Source organism: Bos javanicus, chromosome X (assembly GCF_032452875.1).
Source record: "Bos javanicus breed banteng chromosome X, ARS-OSU_banteng_1.0, whole genome shotgun sequence".
NCBI classification, from domain to species: domain Eukaryota; kingdom Metazoa; phylum Chordata; class Mammalia; order Artiodactyla; family Bovidae; genus Bos; species Bos javanicus.
This window is the reverse complement of record NC_083897.1, coordinates 3,763,676-3,786,186: the sequence shown is the minus strand read 5'-3', so window position 1 is coordinate 3,786,186 and position 22,511 is coordinate 3,763,676. Positions and strand designations below refer to the sequence as shown.

Here is a 22,511-nt window from a genome sequence, read left to right as displayed (position 1 = left end):
CACCTGGGAAGCCCATTGAATAGTATACTTTATACCAATTTTTCCTGCCATATAAGACTGGCTCTAGAATCATGCACTGTGTCCTGTTACTTTAGTGTCCTTTCATCTGAAACAGCCTTTTTTTGTCTTTCATGATACTGATATTTTTGAAGTGCCATTTTTAAAAAAAGATTGTTGTCATTTTGGGTCAAGGTGTTGCCCAATTTCTCCACTATATAATTATTGTTTTTCCTCTTCTTTGCTACTAATAAACAATCTGTGAGGAGAAAACTGTAAGTCCATGCAAAATCTTCCTCATCAAAAAATTCCCCCTAGATTTAGCATCTACTGGTAATTCTTACCTGAACCAATGATGATTTTCTGACTCCAGCATTCCCTTCATATTTACCAGTCAGCACATGGTATGCTATCGTAAGCAAAGGCCCTCCCCTTTCCCTCCTTATTTATCTACTTGGTCTCACTGTAGACTTATGGCTTCCTATTTTTTCAATGGCTCATTACTGTCCTTAATAATTTGGGTGCTCAAATTACCAGGCTTTGGCCAGCTCCTAGCTATTGCTTTTAGTCCATTAGTGGCCATTCCTCAAGAGGATATTGCAGTGCGGAATACTCTGGTCAAGAAATTTTGGTGATCTGATTTCTGGGATAATTTATGAGGCTGGTGCTGAGCCAGGTTCCAGGTTTCCCTCTTTTCTTCACTCACTGGCTCCCCCACAGGAAAGGGAAGGGAAGGAAGCTCAGAGCTGACAGACTATGTGTGTATGAGTGTGTGTGTGTGTGTTTATATTTCATGTAAAAATATGGCGGGAGCCTGTGTTAGAGCAGAGAAAGATGATGGAGGGGAGGAGGACAGGTGATTACATGAGGTTTCTGGATGTTTTAGGATGGCAGTGGTTGCCATTATCAGACTTCCCTCCTGCATTTCTCTTCAACCATTATTCAGATAATTTACTTCTGCTTAGGGGTTTCAATTCCTGCTCAGTGAGAAAACATCTGGGATGTGTGAGAAGGGAATGGACTGAGCTAGGCTGGCTGAAGGATTTTTTGATCAGAAGGATTACCAAAGAAAGAAGGTCCTGGAGAATCATGGGAATTTTTGTTTTGCTTGCTAGAGATGAAACTGCTTATTCCATAGCAAGATTTATAAATGCACTCCAGCTATGGCTGTTCCAGAGCAAATGGCCTCTAATATCAATTTTATCTCCTTTCACTCTGTAATCCAAATGCAAAAGCCAGGTTGGAATTATTTGTTCCTATATGATGGAAGAATTTTCATCCAATCTGAGAGGAAGGCATTTTTCTTTTCTCAACTCCTTTTCTAGGAAAGATGTGTATTGATTGCAATGCTGATTCTAATGAAAGTTGGCAGCTTAGGCGGAAATTAATCTAGCTTAAAACCAGCTTAAAATGTAGGCCCTAAGAAAATGAGTTTCACAAGTTTGAGACAACAGGAAGAGCCTTCATTCATTCAGTCATTCATTTAATTCAACAAATATCTATGGAGTTCCTACAAGAGCCAAATGTAGTTGCTAAAAGCAAGACAGATGAGTTCCTTGCTCTCATGGCACTGTCACAGGGGGTAAGGAGGAGTCAAAAATTTTTTTGAAGTTCAAAAGGTGGTACATACTGTGAAGAATTTAAAAAAAAAACAACAGGGCAATATAATGGCAAATGAGTGGGGAGCACTGGATGAGAAGTCAGGTGACCTAGATTCTGATCTCAGCTTTGCCAGAACCCGCCTCTACAGACTTCAGTTATCACTCTACCTCCCTGGCCTTATTTTTCTCACTCATACAATAATTATTTGAATTTATGATCTCAAAGCTTCCTTTCTAGTATCACTTTCTTTGATTTCATGGTTCAAAGACTGTCATTACTTCAATAAACATGAGTACCTACCACAGAGTCAAAGACAGCACTCCCTGTGGAATGGGAGAGACAGGCATGAAAATAAATCATTATTAAAGTGAAAAATGCTGTGATCTTCTGCTCTTGTCAGTCCAAAACAGCCCTACATATAAATATGTCACATAATGATAAATATATCCTAAAACAGTTAAATTTCTCAAGAGGTCAGGAAGCAGCAGTTAGAACTGGACATGGAACAACAGACTGGTTCCAAATACGAAAAGGAGTACGTCAAGGCTGTATATTGTCACCCTGCTTATTTAACTTCTATGCAGAGTACATCATGAGAAACGCTGGACTGGAAGAAACACAAGCTGGAATCAAGATTGCCGGGAGAAATATCAATCACCTCAGATATGCAGATGACACCACCCTTATGGCAGAAAGTGAAGAGGAACTAAAAAGCCTCTTGATGAAAGTGAATGAGGAGAGTGAAAAAGTTGGCTTAAAGCTCAACATTCAGAAAACAAAGATCATGGCATCTGGTCCCATCACTTCATGGGAAATAGATGGGGAAACAGTGGAAACAGTGTCAGACTTTATTTTTTGGGGCTCCAAAATCACTGCAGATGGTGACTGCGGCCATGAAATTAAAAGACGCTTACTCCTTGGAAGGAAAGTTATGACCAACCTAGATAGCATATTCAAAAGCAGAGACATTACTTTGCCAACAAAGGTTCGTCTAGTCAAGGCTATGGTTTTTCCATTGGTCATGTATGGATGTGAGAGTTGGACTGTGAAGAAGACTGAGGGCCAAAGAATTGATGCTTTTGAACTGTGGTGTTGGAGAAGACTCTTGAGAGTTCCTTGGACTGCAAGGAGATCCAACCAGTCCATTCTGAAGATCAGCCCTGGGATTTCTTTGGAAGGAATGATGCTAAAGCTGAAACTCCAGTACTTTGGCCACCTCATGGGAAGAGTTGACTCATTGGAAAAGACTCTGATGCTGGGAGGGATTGGGGGCAAGAGGAGAAGGGGAGGACAGAGGATGAGATGGTTGGATGGCATCACCGACTGGATGGATGTGAGTCTCAGTGAACTCCAGGAGTTGGTGATAGACAGGGAGGCCTGGTGTGCTGTGATTCATGGGGTCCCAAAGAGTCGGACACGACTGAGCGACTGATCTGATGTGATCTGATCTGAAAACAGTTAAAAGGGGACAACGGATAAAAGTCACTTCATCCAACAGTCCTCCTGCTATGGAACAGTGAGTTCTAGGCAGGACTATTTCTCCCCACCAACCCAATAATTAGTTCCAGGACAACAGAGAAAATCCAGTTTCTTTTTCCTTTGTATTGACTATACTGAGCACACAGTAAGTGCTGTGTAAATTCCTACCGACCGGGGGCTTTCCTGGTGGTCCAGTGGTTAAGAATCTGCATTCCAATGCAGCGAAGCCCGGTTTGATTCCTAGCCCTCGAACTAAGATACCACAACTAGACATAGCCTGGATGCCCCAAGGAAGACCCAGTGCAGCCAAATTAATAAATACATAAAATTGTTTACATGAAAGATACCAATCCCAACCTTATATAAAATAGATATATAAATTCCCGCTGACACTCATTAACTACTTCCATAGCACAGACGGGCGGACAGTGATTGAGGGGCTGGAGCAGACCGCGGGTCTAGTGAAAACGTTTGCCTACAGAGTGAGCCATTTGGTGCTGTGCAGCTTTTAGTTTGGGGGCCCCTTTTGTATTTTGTAATATTCTGCACGTTTTAAATTGATACAGTTAATACAGGATTATTTGAAACCGTGATCAGAACTGTGTGAACACGATGCTTGTCTTTGTCAGCAACTGGGATGGAGTATGGATAAGTGGGTTTGGATGATTTTTTCTTAAGTATTTTGTTTTTACTATTACTTCACAATAAAACAAAGCTAATGGTGTACGACGCACAGATAGCTTTTCAAGCTATCCTCTGAAGAAAGAGCGCCTCGGAGAGCTTACATTAAGAAGAAAAAAAGTGTGTTATCCATTTCAAACCCAAGTCCCTCCCACTGTCAGAAACCCAGGGGAAAGCGTAAGGCGACCTATTGCTGCCAACAGTCACCTGAGAGAGCCTTCTAAGGAGTTAACGGAACCATGTTCCCAAACCTCAGAAAAATCTTTCAAAAAATCCCCTTCCCGGAGCCCCGCCCCACGCTTGCGACCACAGTACGTCAAAGACCCCTAGTCGTCATAAGAAGGGAAAAAAACGTAGGTCGCGCGAGACTCAGCGACGGGATTTTGAAGTTAGGGAACAGCCGCAGCGCACGCGTACTGGCCTCACAACCTCAGGGCGGCACGCGGGTAGGTAGACTAGAACTCAGAGAAGGGGGAGCAGAGCGTGCAGGTGTCTTTTTTTTTCTTTCCCAGCGCAGTGCGTGAATCTGAGGGTCGCCGGAGGTGCGGAGCGCTGGGCCTGGCTTGGTCTCCCCGGCGCGCGAGTGACTGTGCCGGGTGCCCTCGTGCTCCTCCACGAGTTGCAGGAGTGCAGCGGGCGTGTACCCGCGTTGCCGGGACAGGAGCTTGTGGTCGCCTTTCCCTTTTTAACGGTCGCCCCTCACGTACACACTCCAGTCCCCTGAGAGTTGGTCTTCGTGCCCCCGGCGCGCCCCTGCTCACCCGGTCCCTCCCACCAACCTCCAGTTCCCGCTTGCTCCTGATCAGGAGTCGGCTTCATCCCTGGGGTCCCTGCTTGGGGGCGGAGAAGATGGCTGGCGGACGTCTGCTGTTGGGGGGCGACTTCCTGTCGCCGCCGCCGCTACCCCCCCTCCCGCCGCCGCCGCCGCCGCCCCTCCCGCCGCCCCCGCCCGAGCCAGTGCTGGAGCAGTGGCGCTATAGCCACGAAAGTGACTGGCAGTGGGCTCTGCGGCGCAGCTTCATCTGTCGGCACCTGCACAGTTATCCCGGGGCTGCCCTAGACCAGCTCCTCGCGCTCTCCGCTGCCTGGACCAACCACGTTTTCTTGGGCTGCAGGTGAGTAAGGTGTGAGGGTCGGGCTGGGGACCCGGGTGGGGTGGGGATCGGTGAAGAGGGTCGGGATAGGGAAGGAGGGGGCGAGTATGGATGAGTGCTTAGAGACTGGAGATTTGGAGGTGCTCGAGGACTCCACTGTTGGCCCAGGGCGGGCGGGCGGGGACGGGGGCGGTTGGCTGAGCGAGGTGGCTGCAGATGACATAACAGCTAGAAAGGTGCGGGGATCGCGGGAGAGGCTGTCCAGGACCAGGGATGGAGATGAAATAGCGCCTGGGAGAGGATTGCCGAGAGGTGGTCATTGTGATGGTGTTTTAGAGGGCGTGGGAAATGACGAATAGCAGAACCTCGGACCTGCGTAGGACCTTCCAGGGATGCGGTATCCGCAGAGAATATTCGACAGTCGGGGTTCCGGGGTCTATGGGGGGAGAAGAGAGGGGCTCTGCGGTTCTAATCCTAGTCTCCTGAGCGTTCTCTCTTTCCATTCCCGTTAGATTAAATAGCAGCCCCCTAGCTGGGTTTTACTGTCTTCTCCTGGGGAGGCGGTTTGTATGAGGTCTCAGCCGCAGGGTCCGCCTTGCTTGTAGATTTGCGCATAATGTGTCTGGACGCAAACAAAGAAATGGATATATCTACTGTAAAAGCGGATTGCCCTCATTTCACCTTAAATGTGATCAGTAGGATTAACATTTGGCCTCTGAGTAAGGTTTTAGGTGTGTGTTTGTCGCCACCCCCCCACCCCGCCCCCGCCCCGCTCCCCTTTCTTAGAACCTAGTGCCTGTTCTGAACAGGCCTCTTTGAAAGCTCTTTGCATTCAATGGAGACTGCAGTATGGTTCCAACGCATTTTTTTTTAAACAGACTACTTGGCCACTGTCCTTCAGAACCTTCAAATCGGCCCTATACTAGACTAATCATTCCTTTGATAGACTGATAGGGTTTTTTTTTTTTTTTTTTTTTTGACACTTGCTTCAGGGCAAATTTTTTAGGAAGGTTGAGAAATTATGAAAAATGATCAGATCAAATTCAACCAGTTCAGTTCCAGGAATGATTGTAACACACAGATAAATAAGATTGTCTGTGGTTAATGCTTAATTATTGAACATAGATAGCATCCAGTGTGATACTTGTTTTGCTTCCATAACACAAAAATATTTTTTCTGTCTTCTCTAGATTAGTGTACTTTTCTGCCTCCAGAGATAATGACTGTTTCACTGGAGGAACTGGTTGTGACTGGGGAAGCCTCAGTAATTAATCAAGTCAGATAAATCTAACTGACCTGCACTTAACAATATTGTTCTGGCAATTGGAATGGTACCTTTATCCTATAATCATAGATGTCCTTAATATCACAGAAGCCATGGGAAATCTGAATCCTTTAAGAAAAAAACTTAAAGAATTGCTATAATGTTAACCAATAGTTTAACTGAAGAGTAATGTTTACATTCTATCTGTTAACTTAGATATAGGAGAAAGGGAAGGGGCAATAAAGAATCATGGAAACTAGGAACCAAGTGTAATCTTCCACTTGAGGCAGGCTTTATGTCAGCTGTCATCTTCAGGTGAGTAAAATCTGTATTCCAGTACTTGTTAACGTCGATGTTGGCAGAGCTCTATTTTCTGGTCTATTTTTCTGTGACAGAAGACTCATCTTTTCTCCCAGGGGGACTGCAGAATGCATGGTGACACAGCCCACTCTAAACTGAAATCGTTAATTTGTCTTTGAAGGCCCATCCCCTGACTTTTAGAACAGATTATAAACAGTAGCCAGAAGAGAACTCTTTGCATTTTGTTTCCCACTCGCAGGACTTTGTGTGTTCTAATTTAGCTGGGACTGAAAGAACTCCTAGGTCAGGGATAGCTTTGAAAAATCCTTGATCATAAGACCAAGCCAGGAGGAGCTCACATGAGCAGGGGAGCAAATCATGTTTCAATCCCTTTTGGTGATAGTGGCGATTCTCAGAGAACAAGTTTTAATATCTTCTTGACCATCTGTAACATGTTTCTCAGACTTAAGCAGCATCAGAATCTTAGGCTTCTTAAAACACAGATTGCTGGGCTCTACTGCCAGGGTTTCTGATTCAGTGGGTATGAGGTGGGACCCCAGAATTTGTGTTTCTAACAAGTTCCCAGGTAATGGATGATGCTCATCCAGGGACTACACTATGAGAACCGTTGTCTTACAGGATAAATAAAACAATGTTTTCTAATCTGCTTTTTGATCATTTTTTTCCCTCAGTCTACAAAATCTCATAGACAGAGGAGCCTGGTAGGCTGCAGTCCATGGGGTCTCTAAGGGTCAGACACGACAGAGCGACTTCACTTTCACTTTTCACTTTCATGCATTGGAGAAGGAAATGGCAACCCACTCCAGTATTCTTGCCTGGAGAATCCCAGGGATGGGGGAGCCTGGTGGGCTGCCATCTATGGGGTCGCACAGAGTCCGACACGACTGAAGCGACTTAGCAGCAGCAGCAGCAGGCAATCAGGAAGCCCAAACAGCTGAAATTATTTCTCTTCAACTTTTCTTCTCTGTTTCATAAAAATAAACAACGTGTCAAGGTTTTTTTTTTTTTTTTTTTTTTTTTCTGTAGGCCATTTCTAACATATATCTTGTGGCTAATGAAAATTTAGTGCAGTCTTATCAACTTCATGTACAGCACAGACATAATTGTTCATATGAATTCCAAGGGACCTGTGCAATTTTTACTTAAAATTTTTGATAGTGCGTGTATATTTAATAAAGCAGAATGTTTGGTTAACTGGGGCATTCAGCTTTCCAATCATTCTTCATCAGTAGTATTGGAAACAGAATCCAAAAAAAAAGAAACGGAATCCTGATCTATTGACTTTTGGTGAGATATTAATCAATAGAGAAAATATATCCTAAAATGAATCCAGTTTGCCACCTTGATTATTTGTCTCTTCCTGTTGATGTGAGACTGACGTTTGGAAGGAAGATGCTGACTGGGCTCATGTTGTGAAACTAACTTTGCACATAGTAGGTAGAGTGCATCAATCACCAGCTGATGAAATATGAGTGGGAGCTTTTAAAAGCTGTATCAGTAATCTTAGTTGTATGTTATTCACTATGTAGGAGTCTTTTGAATAGGTTTGCATAAATAATTTTATATTTGGAAATCCTAACCTTTGCTTAGTTTTCAAACCTCACCTTTTAAATTTGGACCTAGTAGAGCAGTTTGATAATTTTTTTAATTTGAAAGAAAGCATCTATTCCTGAATATTTAATAAATTTCAGGTGCCATTGTATATCATAAGTATACACCTATAAGCACGTGTCTTTTTTCAAGAATGTAAGATTCATGAAGTCAGATGTCTTTGTCCATTAGAAATCATCTTTTTGTATGGTAGGTATGGTGGCACAGTTGTGATTTCCAAAAAGCTTGATACATGATAAACTACCTTGGAAAACCTTAAAGACCAGCTGGGGCTTTTTGGTTTTCTTTTTTAAGCATTTACAACCAAATGGGTTGTAAATGCATAGTATGCATACATCTTAAAATTACTTTGTTGGACTTGCCTTAATGGTACTTTACATCATGATCCTTCCATGAGATAAAATACTGTATAGCCATTAAAAGTCATGTGCTAATGACATGGAGAAAAAGCTTATGACATAATAAATTAAGAAAAACATCAAAAAAGAATCCCAGCAGATTACAAATCAACATAGATGATCTGATAGTGAATTTTTTTTTTTTGCAGGGGTGGGGAGAAGGTGGTATGGGAAGCATAGAAAAAGGAGTAAAAAATAAACCCCAAAATGTTAATGAAATTATCAGTGGTTGGGTTTGTAGGTGTTTTCTTGATGGATTCTCTAAAATTTCTGGAGTAAAAGTGTTACTTTTTAAATCCACTAAAAAAATGCACTATGGAAAACTGAGTCATGAAAGCTTTATTTACTGCCTTGGCTTATTTCAGATTTGTGGAACCACTTTATCCCTGGGTAGGTACTCTTTGGAGAATTTTTAGAAATAAGACTGAAATCCTAGGGGTCTTCATAGTAAAGATTAATTAAAGATTAATGTAAAGATTAGTATTTGTTCTTTGAATAGTCAAGTGTTAGGCACTACACTGGAGAAGGCAACGGCACCCCACTCCAGTCCTCTTGCCTGGAAAATCCCATGGACGGAGGAGCCTGGAAGGCTGCAGTCCATGGGGTTGCTGAGGGTCGGACACGACTAAGCGACTTCACTTTCACTTTTCACTTTCATGCATTGGAGAAGGAAATGGCAACCCACTCCAGTGTTCTTGCCTGGAGAATCCCAGGGACGGGGGAGCCTGGTGGGCTGCCGTCTATGGGGTCGCACAGAGTCGGACACGACTGACGTGACTTAGCAGCAGCAGCAGCAGCAGCAGGTACTACACAGTCTGTTCCATTATTGTTCCAGCTGGTTGGGATTCTTCAGTATTATGACTTCCTAATAAAGGGCTGAGAAGATGACTGTATTGGCAACCAACACAAAGGTTTATTTTATTATTTTTTTTTAAATTTTATTTTATTTTTAAACTTTACATAATTGTATTAGTTTTGCCAAATATCAAAATGAATCCCCCACAGGTATACATGTGTTCCCCATCCTGAACCCTCCTCCCTCCCCATACCATCCCTCTGGGTCGTCCCAGTGCACTAGCCCTAAGCATCCAGTATCGTGCATCGAACCTGGACTGGCGACTCGTTTCTTACATGATATTTTACATGTTTCAATGCCATTCTCCCAAATCTTCCCACCCTCTCCCTCTCCCACAGAGTCCATAAGACTGTTCTGTACATCAGTGTCTCTTTTGCTGTCTCGTACACAGGGTTATTGTTACCATCTTTCTAAATTCCATATATATGCGTTAGTATACTGTATTGGTGTTTTTCCTTCTGGCTTACTTTTATAGCCTATGGGTGATGTTAAATTTTGTGGCAGATGTAATGAATAGGGAACAGTAAGTAGGTATAATCATTACTAATGCTGGAAGAAACCGGAGAGAAAAAGTGAATGTGAATGGAGTGGGCCCCAAATGCATCATTCCTGCACACTGAATGGCATACATGCCATTACACTTGGATACCATGTTTGGAATCAGTCTATAAGGTTTGGAGAATTTTAACTGGAATTCAAGGTGAGTGGTTTGGTTGTAGTACCAGTTTTGGTAGCAAAATTGGCAGTACCAGTTTAAGATTTGTAGACTTCATCTCATTTTCATCATCTTTTGTTTTCATCTCATACCTTAGAAATTGTGCTCACAAATCTTTTTTAAATTATTTTCTTTTGGCCGCACTGGGTCTTTGTTGCTGTGCGCTGGCTTACTCTAGTTGTGGTGTGTGGGCTTCTCATTGTGCTGGCTTCTCTTGTTGCAGAGCAGGGACTCTAGGGCACGCAGGCTTCTGGAGTTGCAGCATGTGGGCTCAGTAGTTGTGGTGCACTGGCTTAGTTGTTCCATGGCATGTAGGAACTCCCCGGCTAGGGATTCGAACCTGTGTTCCCTGCATTGGCAGGAGGATCTTATCTTCTATACCACCAGAGAAGTCCCCACTCCCAAATCTTAATGAAAGTGATATATGTAATGTATGACATTTTAGGCTATGCTTTTTGATGTTTGCTGCTGCTGCTAAGTCGCTTCAGTTGTGTCCGACTCTATGCGACCCCATAGACGGCAGCCCACCAGGCTCCCCCGTCCCTGGGATTCTCCAGGCAAGAACACTGGAGTGGGTTGCCATTTCCTTCTCCAACGCATGAAAGTGAAAAGTGAAAGTGAAGTGGCTCAGTCGTGTCTGACTCTTAGCGACCCCATGGACTGCAGCCCACCAGACTCCTCCGTCCGTAGGATTTTCCAGGCAAGAGTACTGGAGTGGGGTGCCATTGCCTTCTCCTTTTGATGTTTAGATAAGAGTAAATAAAAATAAATCACGGCATTTAAATGCTGGTGTTAGCAGCAGCAGTTATCAGTGGGAAATGTGGGTTACATCTGGGCTAGCTTCCAGGTCATCTGTCAGAGGTGGCCACCATGTCACCTCTCTGCTTTGCAAGGAAAGACGTCTGATGGGTGCAGGACCTGTTGTGTTGAAAATGGAAAATGTTATCCTCTTTCAAGTTCAGAGCCTACTCATGTAGAGGTGTGCTCGTTTCTCATTTTCACAACTTTCTTGGGGAATTTCCTAGTGGTCCAGTGGTCCCTGGTTGGGGAACTAAGCTGCACAGCATGCCCCCTGCCCCTGCCCAAAGAAGAACTTTCTTCTCACACACCACCAGAAGTCTTTTTTGGTCTTAGGCTTAGAAAGGCTCTGAAGGTGAGAAGAGTGAGTAGATCCCATGATAACCAAAACTTCACTGAGCCCATAGTTTTGTTTCTCTGCAGGAAATTGATATTCTGTCAAGGGCAAATGTACTTCATAAGGAGTCCTTTTTATTTTTTTAATATTTATTTATTTTAATTGGAGTCTAATTACTTTACAATATTGTATTGTATGTTTTAAAGCTTTTTATTAAGGAATATCAAACACAAAAAGTAGAAGAGTTCAGTGGACACTCATGCATGCATCATTCAACTTCAGCAATTATCAACAGTCTGTCATGCTACCCTTCTCATTTCATCTTGCCCCCAGTATTTTGTGCAAGGCAGAATATATTAAAGAAAACCTTGACATCATTTCTCTTGCAAATATTTTAGTATGTATCTGTACCAGATAATTTAAAAAAATAGAGTCATAATACCATTATTCATACTCAGAAAAATTAATAATTTCTCAAAATGATCCAATAATGTTTTCTCCATTTGTCTCAGAATGGTTTGTTTGACCCACGGTCCAAACAGGGTCCACACATATCTGATTGATCTGTCACCTTTAACCTATAATCATTCCCTCTCCTTTTATTTTCATGCTGTTTATTGGATGAAGAAATGGACTGTCACATAGTGTTTCCTTCATCATGGATTTGACTGACTGTATTCTTGTGGTGGTGCTTAACATGTTTCTAGGAGTTAGGGGCTTGATTAGGTTTGCGTGCAATTATTTGGTGGTCAAGAACACTTTGTAGATCTTTGCCCTGTCATATCACATCGGGGACACATGTCTGGTTGTCCCATTTTTAGTGAGATTAAGATTATAAAGTTCTCCACCAACTTTTTTCAATTGAAATTTTTATTGACATAATTATTGATTCACCTGTAATTGTAGGAAATAATATAATGCCCTGTGCTCTTTACCCAATTCCCGCAATGACAACATTTTGCAAAGTTAATATATCATAATCAGGATAATGACATTGTTACAATCTGCAGTCTACACAGATTCCTCCAGTTTTACTAATACTTGTGTGTGTGATTCTATACAGTTTATCACAGATATAGGTTTGCATGTCCACAACCATAATCAAGATATTGAACAGTTCCAGTACCACAAGGATCCCTTACATTGCCCTTTTATAACCACATCCATTTCCCTCCCACTCATACCCAATACTGTGTGTATCAATAGTTTATTCATTTTTTTGCTGAGCAGTGTTCCATGGTGTGTGGTAAAGACATCTGGGCTGGTTGTAGTTTGGGGCTGTTACAAATAAAGCTGTTATGAACATTTGTATATGGTTTTTTTGTGTGAATGTACACTTTTATTTCTCTGAGATAAATGCCCAAAAGTGCAGTTGCAAGGTCATGAGGTGATTGCATGTTTAATTTTATAAAAAACTTCCAAGTTGTGTTCCAGAGTGGCCATATCATTTTATATTCCCACAAGTAGTATACAAGTGATCCAGGTTTTCTGCATCCTTGTCAGCATTTAGTGTTGTCACCATTTTTCACTTTAGCCACTCTGATAGATATGGAATAATATCTCATTGTGGTTTAAGTTGCATTTCCTTGGTGGCTGATGATGTTGAACATTTCTTTTTATCTGCTTATTTGCAATCTGTATATCCTCTCTGGTGAAATGTTCTATTCATATCTTTTGTCCATTTATATCTGTGTATACTATATACACATATATACACATAATATATGTGTATATATTTTACTGTTGGACTTGAGAGGTCTTGAGGTCTTTATACTAGATACTAGTCTTTTGTCTGGAGAAGGCAATGGCACCCCACTCCAGTACTTTTGCCTAGAAAATCCCATGGACGGAGGAGCTTGGTAGGCTGCAGTCCATGGGGTCGCTAGAGTCGGACGTGACTGAGCAACTTCACTTTCACTTTTCACTTTCATGCATTGGAGAAGGAAATGGCAACCCACTCCAGTGTTCTTGCCTGGAGAATCCCAGGGACTGGAAGCCTGGTGGGCTACCGTCTATGGGGTCGCACAGAGTCAGACATGACTGAAGTGACTTAGCAGCAGCAGCAGAGCAGTCTTTTGTCAAGTATATGGTTTGTAAATATTTTCTTGCTCTCTGTAGCTTGTCTTTTCATCCTCTTCACAGGATCTTTTGAGAGCAAAATTTTTTAATTTTCATGAAGTCCATTTTATTAACTTTTTCTTTTATGGATCATACTTTTGGTGTTAAGTATAAGAATTCTTTGCCTAGCTGGAGATCTTGAAAATTTTCTTCTGTATTTTTTGTAAAAACTTTTTAGTTTCACATTTAAGTTTATGATGCATTTTGAGTTAACTCTTGTATATGATGTGAGGTTTAGGTTGAGGTGGTGTGTTTAGGTTGGATGCATACTTTGTCCAGCACCATTTGACAAAAAGACTGTCCTGCCACCATTGGATTGCTTTTAGTTTTATCAACAATTGAGCATGTCTGTGTGGGTCTATTTCTAGGTTCTTCCCCATCAACTTTCACCTGATAAGCTTTTACTGTTGTTCACTTGCTCAGTTGTGTCTGACTCTTCGTGACCCCATTAACTGCAGCATGCCAGGCTTCTCTGTCCTTCAGCATCTCCTGGAGCTTGTTCAAACTCATGTCCATTGAGTCAGTGATGCCATCCAACCATCTCATCCTCTGTTGTCCCCTTTTCCTCCTGCCTTCAGTCTTTCCCAGCATCAGAGTCTTTTCCAGTGAGTCAGTTCTTCACATCAGGTGGCCAAAGTATTGGAGTTTCAGCTTCAGCATCAGTCCTTCCAATGAATATTCAGGACTGATTTCCTTTAGGATTGACTGGTTGGATCTCCTTTTAGTCCAACGGCCTCTCAAGAGTCTTTTCCAACACCACAGTTCAAAAGCATCAATTCTTTGGTGCTCAGCCTTCTTTATGGTCCAGCTCTCACATCCATACATGACTACTGGCAAAACCATAGCTTTGACTAGACAGACTTTGTTGGCAAAGTAATGTCTCTGCTTTTTAATATGCTGTCTATGTTGGTCATAGCTTTTCTTCCAAGGAGCAAGCATCTTTTAATTTCATGGCTGCAGTTACCATCTGCAGTGATTTTGGAGCCCAAGAAAATAAAATCTGTCACTGTTTCCCCATCTTTGCCATGAAGTGATGGGATTGGATGCCATGATCTTCATTTTTTGAATGTTGAGTTTTAAGCCAGCTTTTTCACTCTCCTCTTTCACCTTCATCAAGAGGCTCTTTAGTTCTTCTTCACTTTCTGCCATAAGGGTGGTGTCATCTGCGTATCTGAGGTTATTGATATTTCTCCCAGTAATCTTGATTCCACCTCATGCTTCATCCAGCCTGGCATTTCACATGATGTACTTGGCATATAAGATAAATAAGCAGGGTGACAGTATACAGCTTTGACCTAGTCCTTTACCAATTTTGAACCAATCCATTGTTGCTTTTTGACCTGTGTACAGGTTTTGCAGGAGGCAGGTAAGGTGGTCTGGTATCCCCATCACTTTAAGAATTTTCCACAGTGTGTTGTGATCCACACAATCAAAGGTTTTAGCATAGTCAATGAAGCAGAAGTAGATGTTTTTCTGGAATTCTTTTTCTGTGATCCAACGGATGTTGGCAATTTGATCTCTGGTTCCTCTGCCTTTTCTAAATCCAGCTTGAACATCTGGAAGTTCTCATACTGTTGAAGACTAGCTTGGAGAATTTTGAGCATTACTTTACTAGCGTGTGAGATGAGTGCAATTGTGCAGTAGTTTGAGCATTCTTTGGCATTGCCTTTCTTTGGGATTGGAATGAAAACTGACCTTTTCCAGTCCTGTGGCCACTGCTGAGTTTTCCAAATTTGCTGGCATATTGAGTTGCAGCACTTTCACAGCATCATCTTTCAGGATTTGAAGTAGCTCAACTGGAATTCCATCACCTCCACTAGCTTTGTTCATAGTGATGCTTCCTGAGGCCCACTTGACTTTTCACTCCAGGATGTCTGGCTCTAAGTGAGTGATCACACCATTGTGGTTATCTGGGTCATTCAGATCTTTTCTGTATAGTTCTTCTGTGTATTCTTGCCACCTCTTCTTAATATCTTCTGCTTCTGTTAGGTCCATAACATTTCTGTCCTTTATTGAGCCCATCTTTGCGTGAAATGTTCCCTTGCTGCTGCTGCTGCTAAGTCGCTTCAGTCGTGTCCGACTCTGTGCGACCCCATAGACGGCAGCCCACCAGGCTCCCCTGTCCCTGGGATTCTCCAGGCAAGAACACTGGAGTGGGGTGCCATTGCCTTCTCCGAAATGTTCCCTTAGTATCTTTAATTTTCTTGAAGAGATCTCTGTCTCTCCCATCTTATTGTTTTCCTCTATTTCTTTGCATTGTTCATTTAGGAAGGTGTTCTTATCTCTCCTTGTTAAACTTAGCAGCCATTGATGATCATTTATTGTTGCATTATGGGTTGCAAAATGGTAGGAATCTATCATTCCTTCGTTTATTAGCTGGAATGCTTCTGTAAAGGAGATTTTCTTCATCAACTCTTTAGTTTTCTCTGAGGTACAATTTGTACAGGGAAATGCTGGATAAATGCTTGCTTTCTTCTTTTAATGTTGCTTGTTTTGGGAATAATGACTTGATTCCCCACCATTCTCCAAAGGTGACCAATAATGAATTTGTAAGTATTACTGTGAACTAATGGATTTTTAACGTGTTTGATGTGTTTCAATCCACTGTGGTTATTCTTGATATTCAAGTTGGCTCACTTCTGAGTCTATTTGACAACAACCCCTGAGGTCTTTGACAGCATCCTTGTTTCCAGGCATGAAAATATCTCCCAGATTCTACATTTCTTGGCCCAGACTTGGATCCAGCCACTTCTTTCAGGACTTTGATTCCATTTGGTGGGAAATGATAGAAACCACAATCTGGATGTTAACGATCCATCTCTTATTAACATTCTTAGTACTTTTACATTATTGTTATCATATATGTATACACGATATACATCATATATGTATATATGTAGAGAAAAATAAATTACGAGTTTATATGGATACTTTTAATTCAAATTAAAGATATGGTCTTCACCTAAATTTCTTAATGTTTGTGTTTGTATGTCTTCTAATGACAGTAACATAATTGCTCATTTGATACATAACTATTTTAGGGCAGATTCTTCAGTTTTATAGCCAAGACACTCTGTTAGTAAAGTCCTGTGGGAGCAATTATAAGATGGGTCATCTAAAAGCTTTTTAAAAAACTGCATTCTTGCTGTTTTGACTGTAGATTATATTCGTTTAAATAGGTACAGCCCACGCTTGATGGAAAAAATTCTCCAAATGGCTGAAGGTATTGATATTGGGGAGATGCCTTCATATGATCTGATGCTATCCAAGGCCTCCAAAGGTCAAAAACGTCACCTGTCAACATGTGATGGTGAGTATACTGTTTCCGGAAGGTGGGATTTGAAGAAACAGTGTAGCTTCTTTTTTAATGATATGAGTGTGGTATATGATTTTAAATAACATTGGTAACATCAGGTCTTACACACTGTAAAAGTTTTAACTTTCAGTTTGTACATTTTTTTTTTTTTTGAGGATGCTAAATAGAACTGAAAGCTAAGAATACTGAATTCATGCTATAATGCTGTCCTTGAAGGGTAATGCTTCCATGCCATGGAACCTCCCTTAAGCACCTAAGTAACTAAATCCTCCTGGATGGGTCTGTGGTAGACCAATTTTCTACTAAACAGTGTTATAGGGAGAAAGCTCTAGTGTCGGGTATAGCCTCAGCAGAGTTCTTCCATAGCTTTAAATTTGATATCCTCTATAAATCAGTAGTTTCCAGCTAAAGTTTGTTCTAGAAATAAAATATAGCAAACATCTTTTTGTGCAGAATAAGTCAGAACTAAAATTTTGAAGTTGAAAATCTTTGGGATCTTTTGACAAATATTTTTTATTTGATTTTTTTTTTAGTCGCAACTATGTAAAGCACCATCACAGAGTCGGTCACTTCTGGTACAAAAGAGAGGCTTTGTAAACGCCTCTGGTCATCATCTCTGTTGCATTAGAGCCATCTGTTCCATTTGCAGTCCTTAAGAAGGAGCTTTTCTGCACAGGTGGTATGAGATCATAGTGGAACATCCTCTTACTCAGTACACTTCACCTGTGCTTTAACTCATTAGATGCAGAAGCATCTACCCGTCGTGCATGGTGGTGACCTGCATAGTTGAGTCAATGGCATATTTTCTGTCAAGTCTCCTCCCTTACACGTGGAAGGACAGGGAGCATCTCTCCTTATGCTGGAATCTTACATTGATATTTGAGTCCCTTCACCTAAATGAGCTGAAGTTTTTGTGATGGGACATAACTTTTACCAGCAGTTCAGCTTGCAAAAAAAAGTGGTTGGTACTGTTTTCCTGCTTGGTTCTTTTGAAATATCCCTTTTTAATGAATTGTAAATTTCACTCATTCTATAGGTCAAAATCCTCCTAAAAAGCAAGCCGGTTCCAAATTCCATGTGAGACCTCGTTTTGAGCCTGTACATTTTGTAGCTAGTAGTTCAAAAGACGAAAGACAGGAAGATCCTTATGGCCCTCAAGCAAAAGAGAGAAATGAACAAACACATTTTGCTAACATGCCAAGAGACATCTACCAAGATTATACTCAAGACTCTTTCAGTATACAAGATGGGAACTCTCAGTATTGTGATTCATCAGGATTTATTTTCACAAAAGACAAGCCTGTCACAGCCAACATGTATTTTGACAGTGGGAACCCTGCCCCCAGCAGCACATCACAGCAGGCAGACTCTCAGTCACCTCCTGAGCCTTCACCATCACAGACATTTCCTGAGTCAGTGGTAGCTGAGAAGCAGTATTTTATTGAAAAATTAACAGCAACTATCTGGAAGAACCTTTCTAATCCAGAGATGACTTCTGGATCTGATAAAATTAATTACACCTATATGTTAACTCGTTGTATTCAGGCATGTAAGACGAATCCTGAATATATATACGCTCCTTTAAAAGAAATCCCTCCTGCTGACATCCCCAAAAATAAAAAACTTCTAACAGATGGTTATGCCTGTGAAGTTAGATGCCAGAACATCTACTTAACTACAGGCTATGCTGGCAGCAAGAATGGGTCCAGGGATCGAGCTACTGAGCTAGCTGTAAAACTCTTGCAGAAACGTATTGAAGTTAGGGTTATCCGACGGAAATTCAAGCACACATTTGGAGAGGACCTTGTGGTGTGTCAGATTGGCATGCCTTCATATGACTTTCCTCCAGCTCTGAAACCACCAGAAGAGCTGGTGGTGCTGGCTAAAGATGCTTCTGGGCAGCCGATTTTTAATGCTTCCGCCAAACACTGGACCAATTTTATCCTTACAGAAAATGCAAACGATGCAATTGGTATCCTTAACAATTCTGCCTCATACAACAAAATGTCTGTTGAATACAAATATGAGATGATGCCAAATCGTACATGGCGTTGTCGAGTGTTTTTGCAAGATCACTGCTTAGCTGAAGGTTATGGAACCAAAAAAACAAGTAAACATGCGGCTGCTGATGAGGCTTTGAAAATCCTTCAAAAAACACAGCCCACTTATCCATCTGTCAAAAGTTCACAATGCCAAGCAGGCTCTTCACCCAGGGGATCTGGAAAGAAGAAAGACATAAAGGATCTTGTAGTTTATGAGAATTCTTCCAATCCTGTGTGCACACTGAATGACACAGCTCAGTTTAACCGAATGACAGTTGAATACGTCTATGAAAGAATGACAGGCCTCCGATGGAAATGCAAGGTGATTCTCGAGAGTGAAGTAATTGCAGAAGCAGTTGGAGTGAAGAAAACTGTCAAATATGAAGCTGCGGGGGAAGCTGTGAAAACCCTCAAAAAGACCCAACCGACTGTTATTAACAACTTGAAGAAAGGAGCTATTGAAGATGTGATTTCCAGAAATGAAATTCAGGGCCGCTCAGCAGAGGAGGCTTATAAACAACAAATCAAAGAAGATAACATTGGGAATCAGCTGCTGAGAAAGATGGGTTGGACAGGTGGTGGTTTAGGTAAATCTGGCGAGGGCATTCGGGAGCCAATCTCCGTCAAAGAGCAGCATAAGCGGGAAGGGCTTGGCCTTGATGTAGAGAGGGTAAATAAAATTGCCAAGAGAGATATTGAACAGATCATCAGAAACTATGCCCGCTCCGAGAGCCACACGGATTTAACTTTCTCTACAGAGCTGACTAATGATGAGAGGAAGCAAATACATCAGATCGCCCAGAAGTATGGTCTTAAGAGTAAGTCTCATGGGGTGGGCCATGACAGGTACCTGGTGGTAGGAAGAAAAAGACGGAAGGAGGACTTACTTGACCAGCTCAAACAGGAAGGCCAAGTAGGGCATTATGAGCTGGTGATGCCTCAAGCAAATTGAGATCTTGCTAATTTATTGTGCAGATGCCTGAGGCAGATTTGTGAATTAAAGAAGTGATGCTACATGTACTGGTTGCAGAGTATATTCATTCTTACGATGTTTCACCTTGTTCATTTCATATAGTGCTTTATTAGATATTGCAATTTGAAGAATACTGTCCACTTGTATTAGCTTAATCCAGCAGATAATATTGTGCAGTTACTGTTTATGTCTTTGATATTGCTGTGTCCCTCAGATTTTAGTGGTTTGTACAAAGCAAGAACACATATCCAAATGGAATTTCACCCCAAGAAAGAAATTCCCATTTTAAAGGGCATAGCACAGCAATCTGCAACAATATGTAAAATTGATGTTGACTACAATAAAACTGCTAAGTCGCGTCAGTCATGTCCGACTCTGTGAGACCCCATAGACGGCAGCCCACCAGGCTCCTCCGTCCATGGGATTTCCCAGGCAAGAGTACTGGAGTGGGTTGCCTAGAGTCTTAATTCCAACTTAACTGAAAATGTCAGATCATTTTGTATTATCTATTTTCATCTTTATGTGAAGCCAGTTATAGAACGTTTAACAGTAAATTGTGCTGTATGTGTAAATGTCCTTACCAACTAAATGATGTAAAACTTTCTTAAAGTAATTTTAGTGTCCATTTATTTATAACTCTTCCATGTGGTTTCCAGAATACTGGAAGTGATTTACTGTATCTTGTGATAGGGGTTTTAACAAATTCTAGTCTTCACGCTGAGAGAGCACTACTTGAGAGAGCAATTGAAAAGTTTCCAAAATTTTGATTCAGTCTGAAGAAAGGAAGCTGGAACTGTCTGTTCTTGGTGCCTTGCAGAGAGACTCGAAGCAACTCTCCGTTACAGCTTTCATGTGGCTGGGATGTATAACACATCCAGGGTGGCCACAGCTGTGGCAGAGCTTGGTGAAAGACTGAAGATACATTGGTGCTTTGATGAAAAGGTCAGTTGGCTGGTTCTCTCTCGAAAAGCTTATTTAGCCCCCAAAGCCAACTTTGTAACATATTTAAAACTGCTATTTTCGCTTATTTCTGGAATGTAAAAAAAATGTATAAAAAGAATTAGCGTATGCTTCCTGAATAAAAAGGAGCCAAAGTTGATCAATGTGGTGGTGTGCTCATTTCTGGGAAGCAGCCTGGTAGCAACACTTTGAGTCTTTGGAGAAGAGAAGTGGTGTTTGCACAAAACATTTCAACACTAGAACACATGTGGATGAACATGATGCCTTAGCAGATAGGAACAGCCAGTCAGCGACCCATCGTGTTTTCCCCGGGGACCAACATGCTGGCTGCAGCCAAACCTTAGGCTGTTTCCTTTTACATGATTTTGTTTTTTGTATCTCAGGTAAATCAAGTATTAATATTCAGAGGTGAATATTGATAAACACCTCCAGTGACTTCATATTTAGAACAGTTAGGGTGCTTACAGTGACTTAAAACATTTAGCACCAAACTTGACATTGGCCCACAATGAACAACTTCCTTTCCCTTCTTAGGTATATTTTGCATTAAGAAGCTGTCCACTGTACTTAAATCAATATGTTAAAAATAGAAGGGGATTTTCTTTTATGCCTGGATCTCTATGGCTTTCAGTCACCTACAATGATAACACAGTGTATGATGTTTGCTTTCCACCAACTTTTGTCCTACAGTGTCTGGCCTTTCATGTTAGTAGGATGAGGAATGAGGTGTGCGTTTTATTTTGGCCCTTAATCTTTTAACAGTGGCAAAGGGAACTAACCTAAAATGTTCATAGATTTTTTAGGATTATGTTTTTTACCTCCTAGTCTCATGCCAACTTTGAGAAGCTATGGTTCAATTAGTGTATTAGAAAAGCCCACCTTCACCTCTCTTGGGTAAGGGTGGCTTTGGAGATTGAGTGTAAAAACTCCTCGCTTTACGTTTCTTTCCTCTTCCCAAAATGATTCAGGGCCCAGAGGAGTAGGGTAATGTTATATAAATCTGGTTTATTTGTATAAGTTAAAACGAATAGAATATCAGTGTAGTTAGTTAAGCTCTGAAACAATGGGGCCAAGTATATATTTGGTTCTCGGTTTGAGGGTCCAGATTTCCTAACTTCTTAGGATCAGCCTTGGTATTAATGTGGAAATTCATCTAACTGGAAATTCACTTCTTAACTTGGTGGGAGGGGTGATGATAAATGAAATTTAAATCATCTAACTCTGCTTGAGAATATGTTGAGAAATGGGGTTGGCAAGAATGAGCTGCTGACAACCTTGCTGTTCTATTGTGTCCCCTTTTTGTTGGTTCTTATATTTTCCCTTTCTTTGAGACATGAGACAGCAGGCATTTTTAACCCAGTACTGTAACCTTGCTATAAAACCTGCACAGGTACATGAGCAGCTCTAAGTTTTGTTTGAATAAATTATACTGAGGAACTAACTCTGCTTTCAGTTACATATATATTTATAGCATTAAGGCTCACAGATCTACTTTTTAGATTTTTTTCCCTCCCCTTTGATTACAAAATGAATGGAAATTTCATGCATTGTTGGGATTCTTTTAAAAGTAGTATACAGTACATTATTCACTGTGCTATGAGTAACTCTTGAAGCTGGAGATGGGTTCTAAATAAGGGACTCTTAATTACAACTCTAGCTCTTCATCATACCCCCTTTGCCATACATGCAGGTGCAGAATTGAAGATTCAAGTTCAATCTGCCATTTGAAAGGGGACCTCACATATATGTTTTAAATTTATGATTGTTATAAATTAGTGTATGGTGGTGTTAGCCTGTGGCATTTGTTTAAAAAAAACTGTAAAGAAAAAAGGCAAATCTGTATTAAATTTTGAAATGAATGATTTGTGCTGCTTTTGACCATGGATATGATGCTTTGGGGAAGTCAGTTTGTTGATGCTGTTGTAAGATTTTAAAAGGATTATCCCATG

General features: G+C 41.3%; 1 protein-coding gene across 2 annotated transcripts; it reads left to right on the top strand.

The window, feature by feature from the left end:
- Positions 1 to 4,129: 4,129 nt before the first annotated feature.
- Positions 4,130 to 20,701, top strand: NKRF (NFKB repressing factor). 2 transcript variants are annotated; one of them, XM_061408534.1, is made up of 4 exons: positions 4,130 to 4,874; positions 6,334 to 6,432; positions 16,451 to 16,581; positions 17,624 to 20,701. In XM_061408534.1, exons 1-4 carry the CDS (start codon positions 4,609 to 4,611, stop codon positions 19,579 to 19,581), a joined length of 2,454 nt encoding a protein of 817 aa, XP_061264518.1. In that variant the 5' UTR covers positions 4,130 to 4,608; the 3' UTR covers positions 19,582 to 20,701. The 2 variants fall into 2 exon arrangements, with proteins under 2 accessions (XP_061264518.1, XP_061264519.1); XM_061408535.1 differs by lacking the exon at positions 6,334 to 6,432 and having other exon boundaries at positions 4,131 to 4,874.
- Positions 20,702 to 22,511: the final 1,810 nt, after the last annotated feature.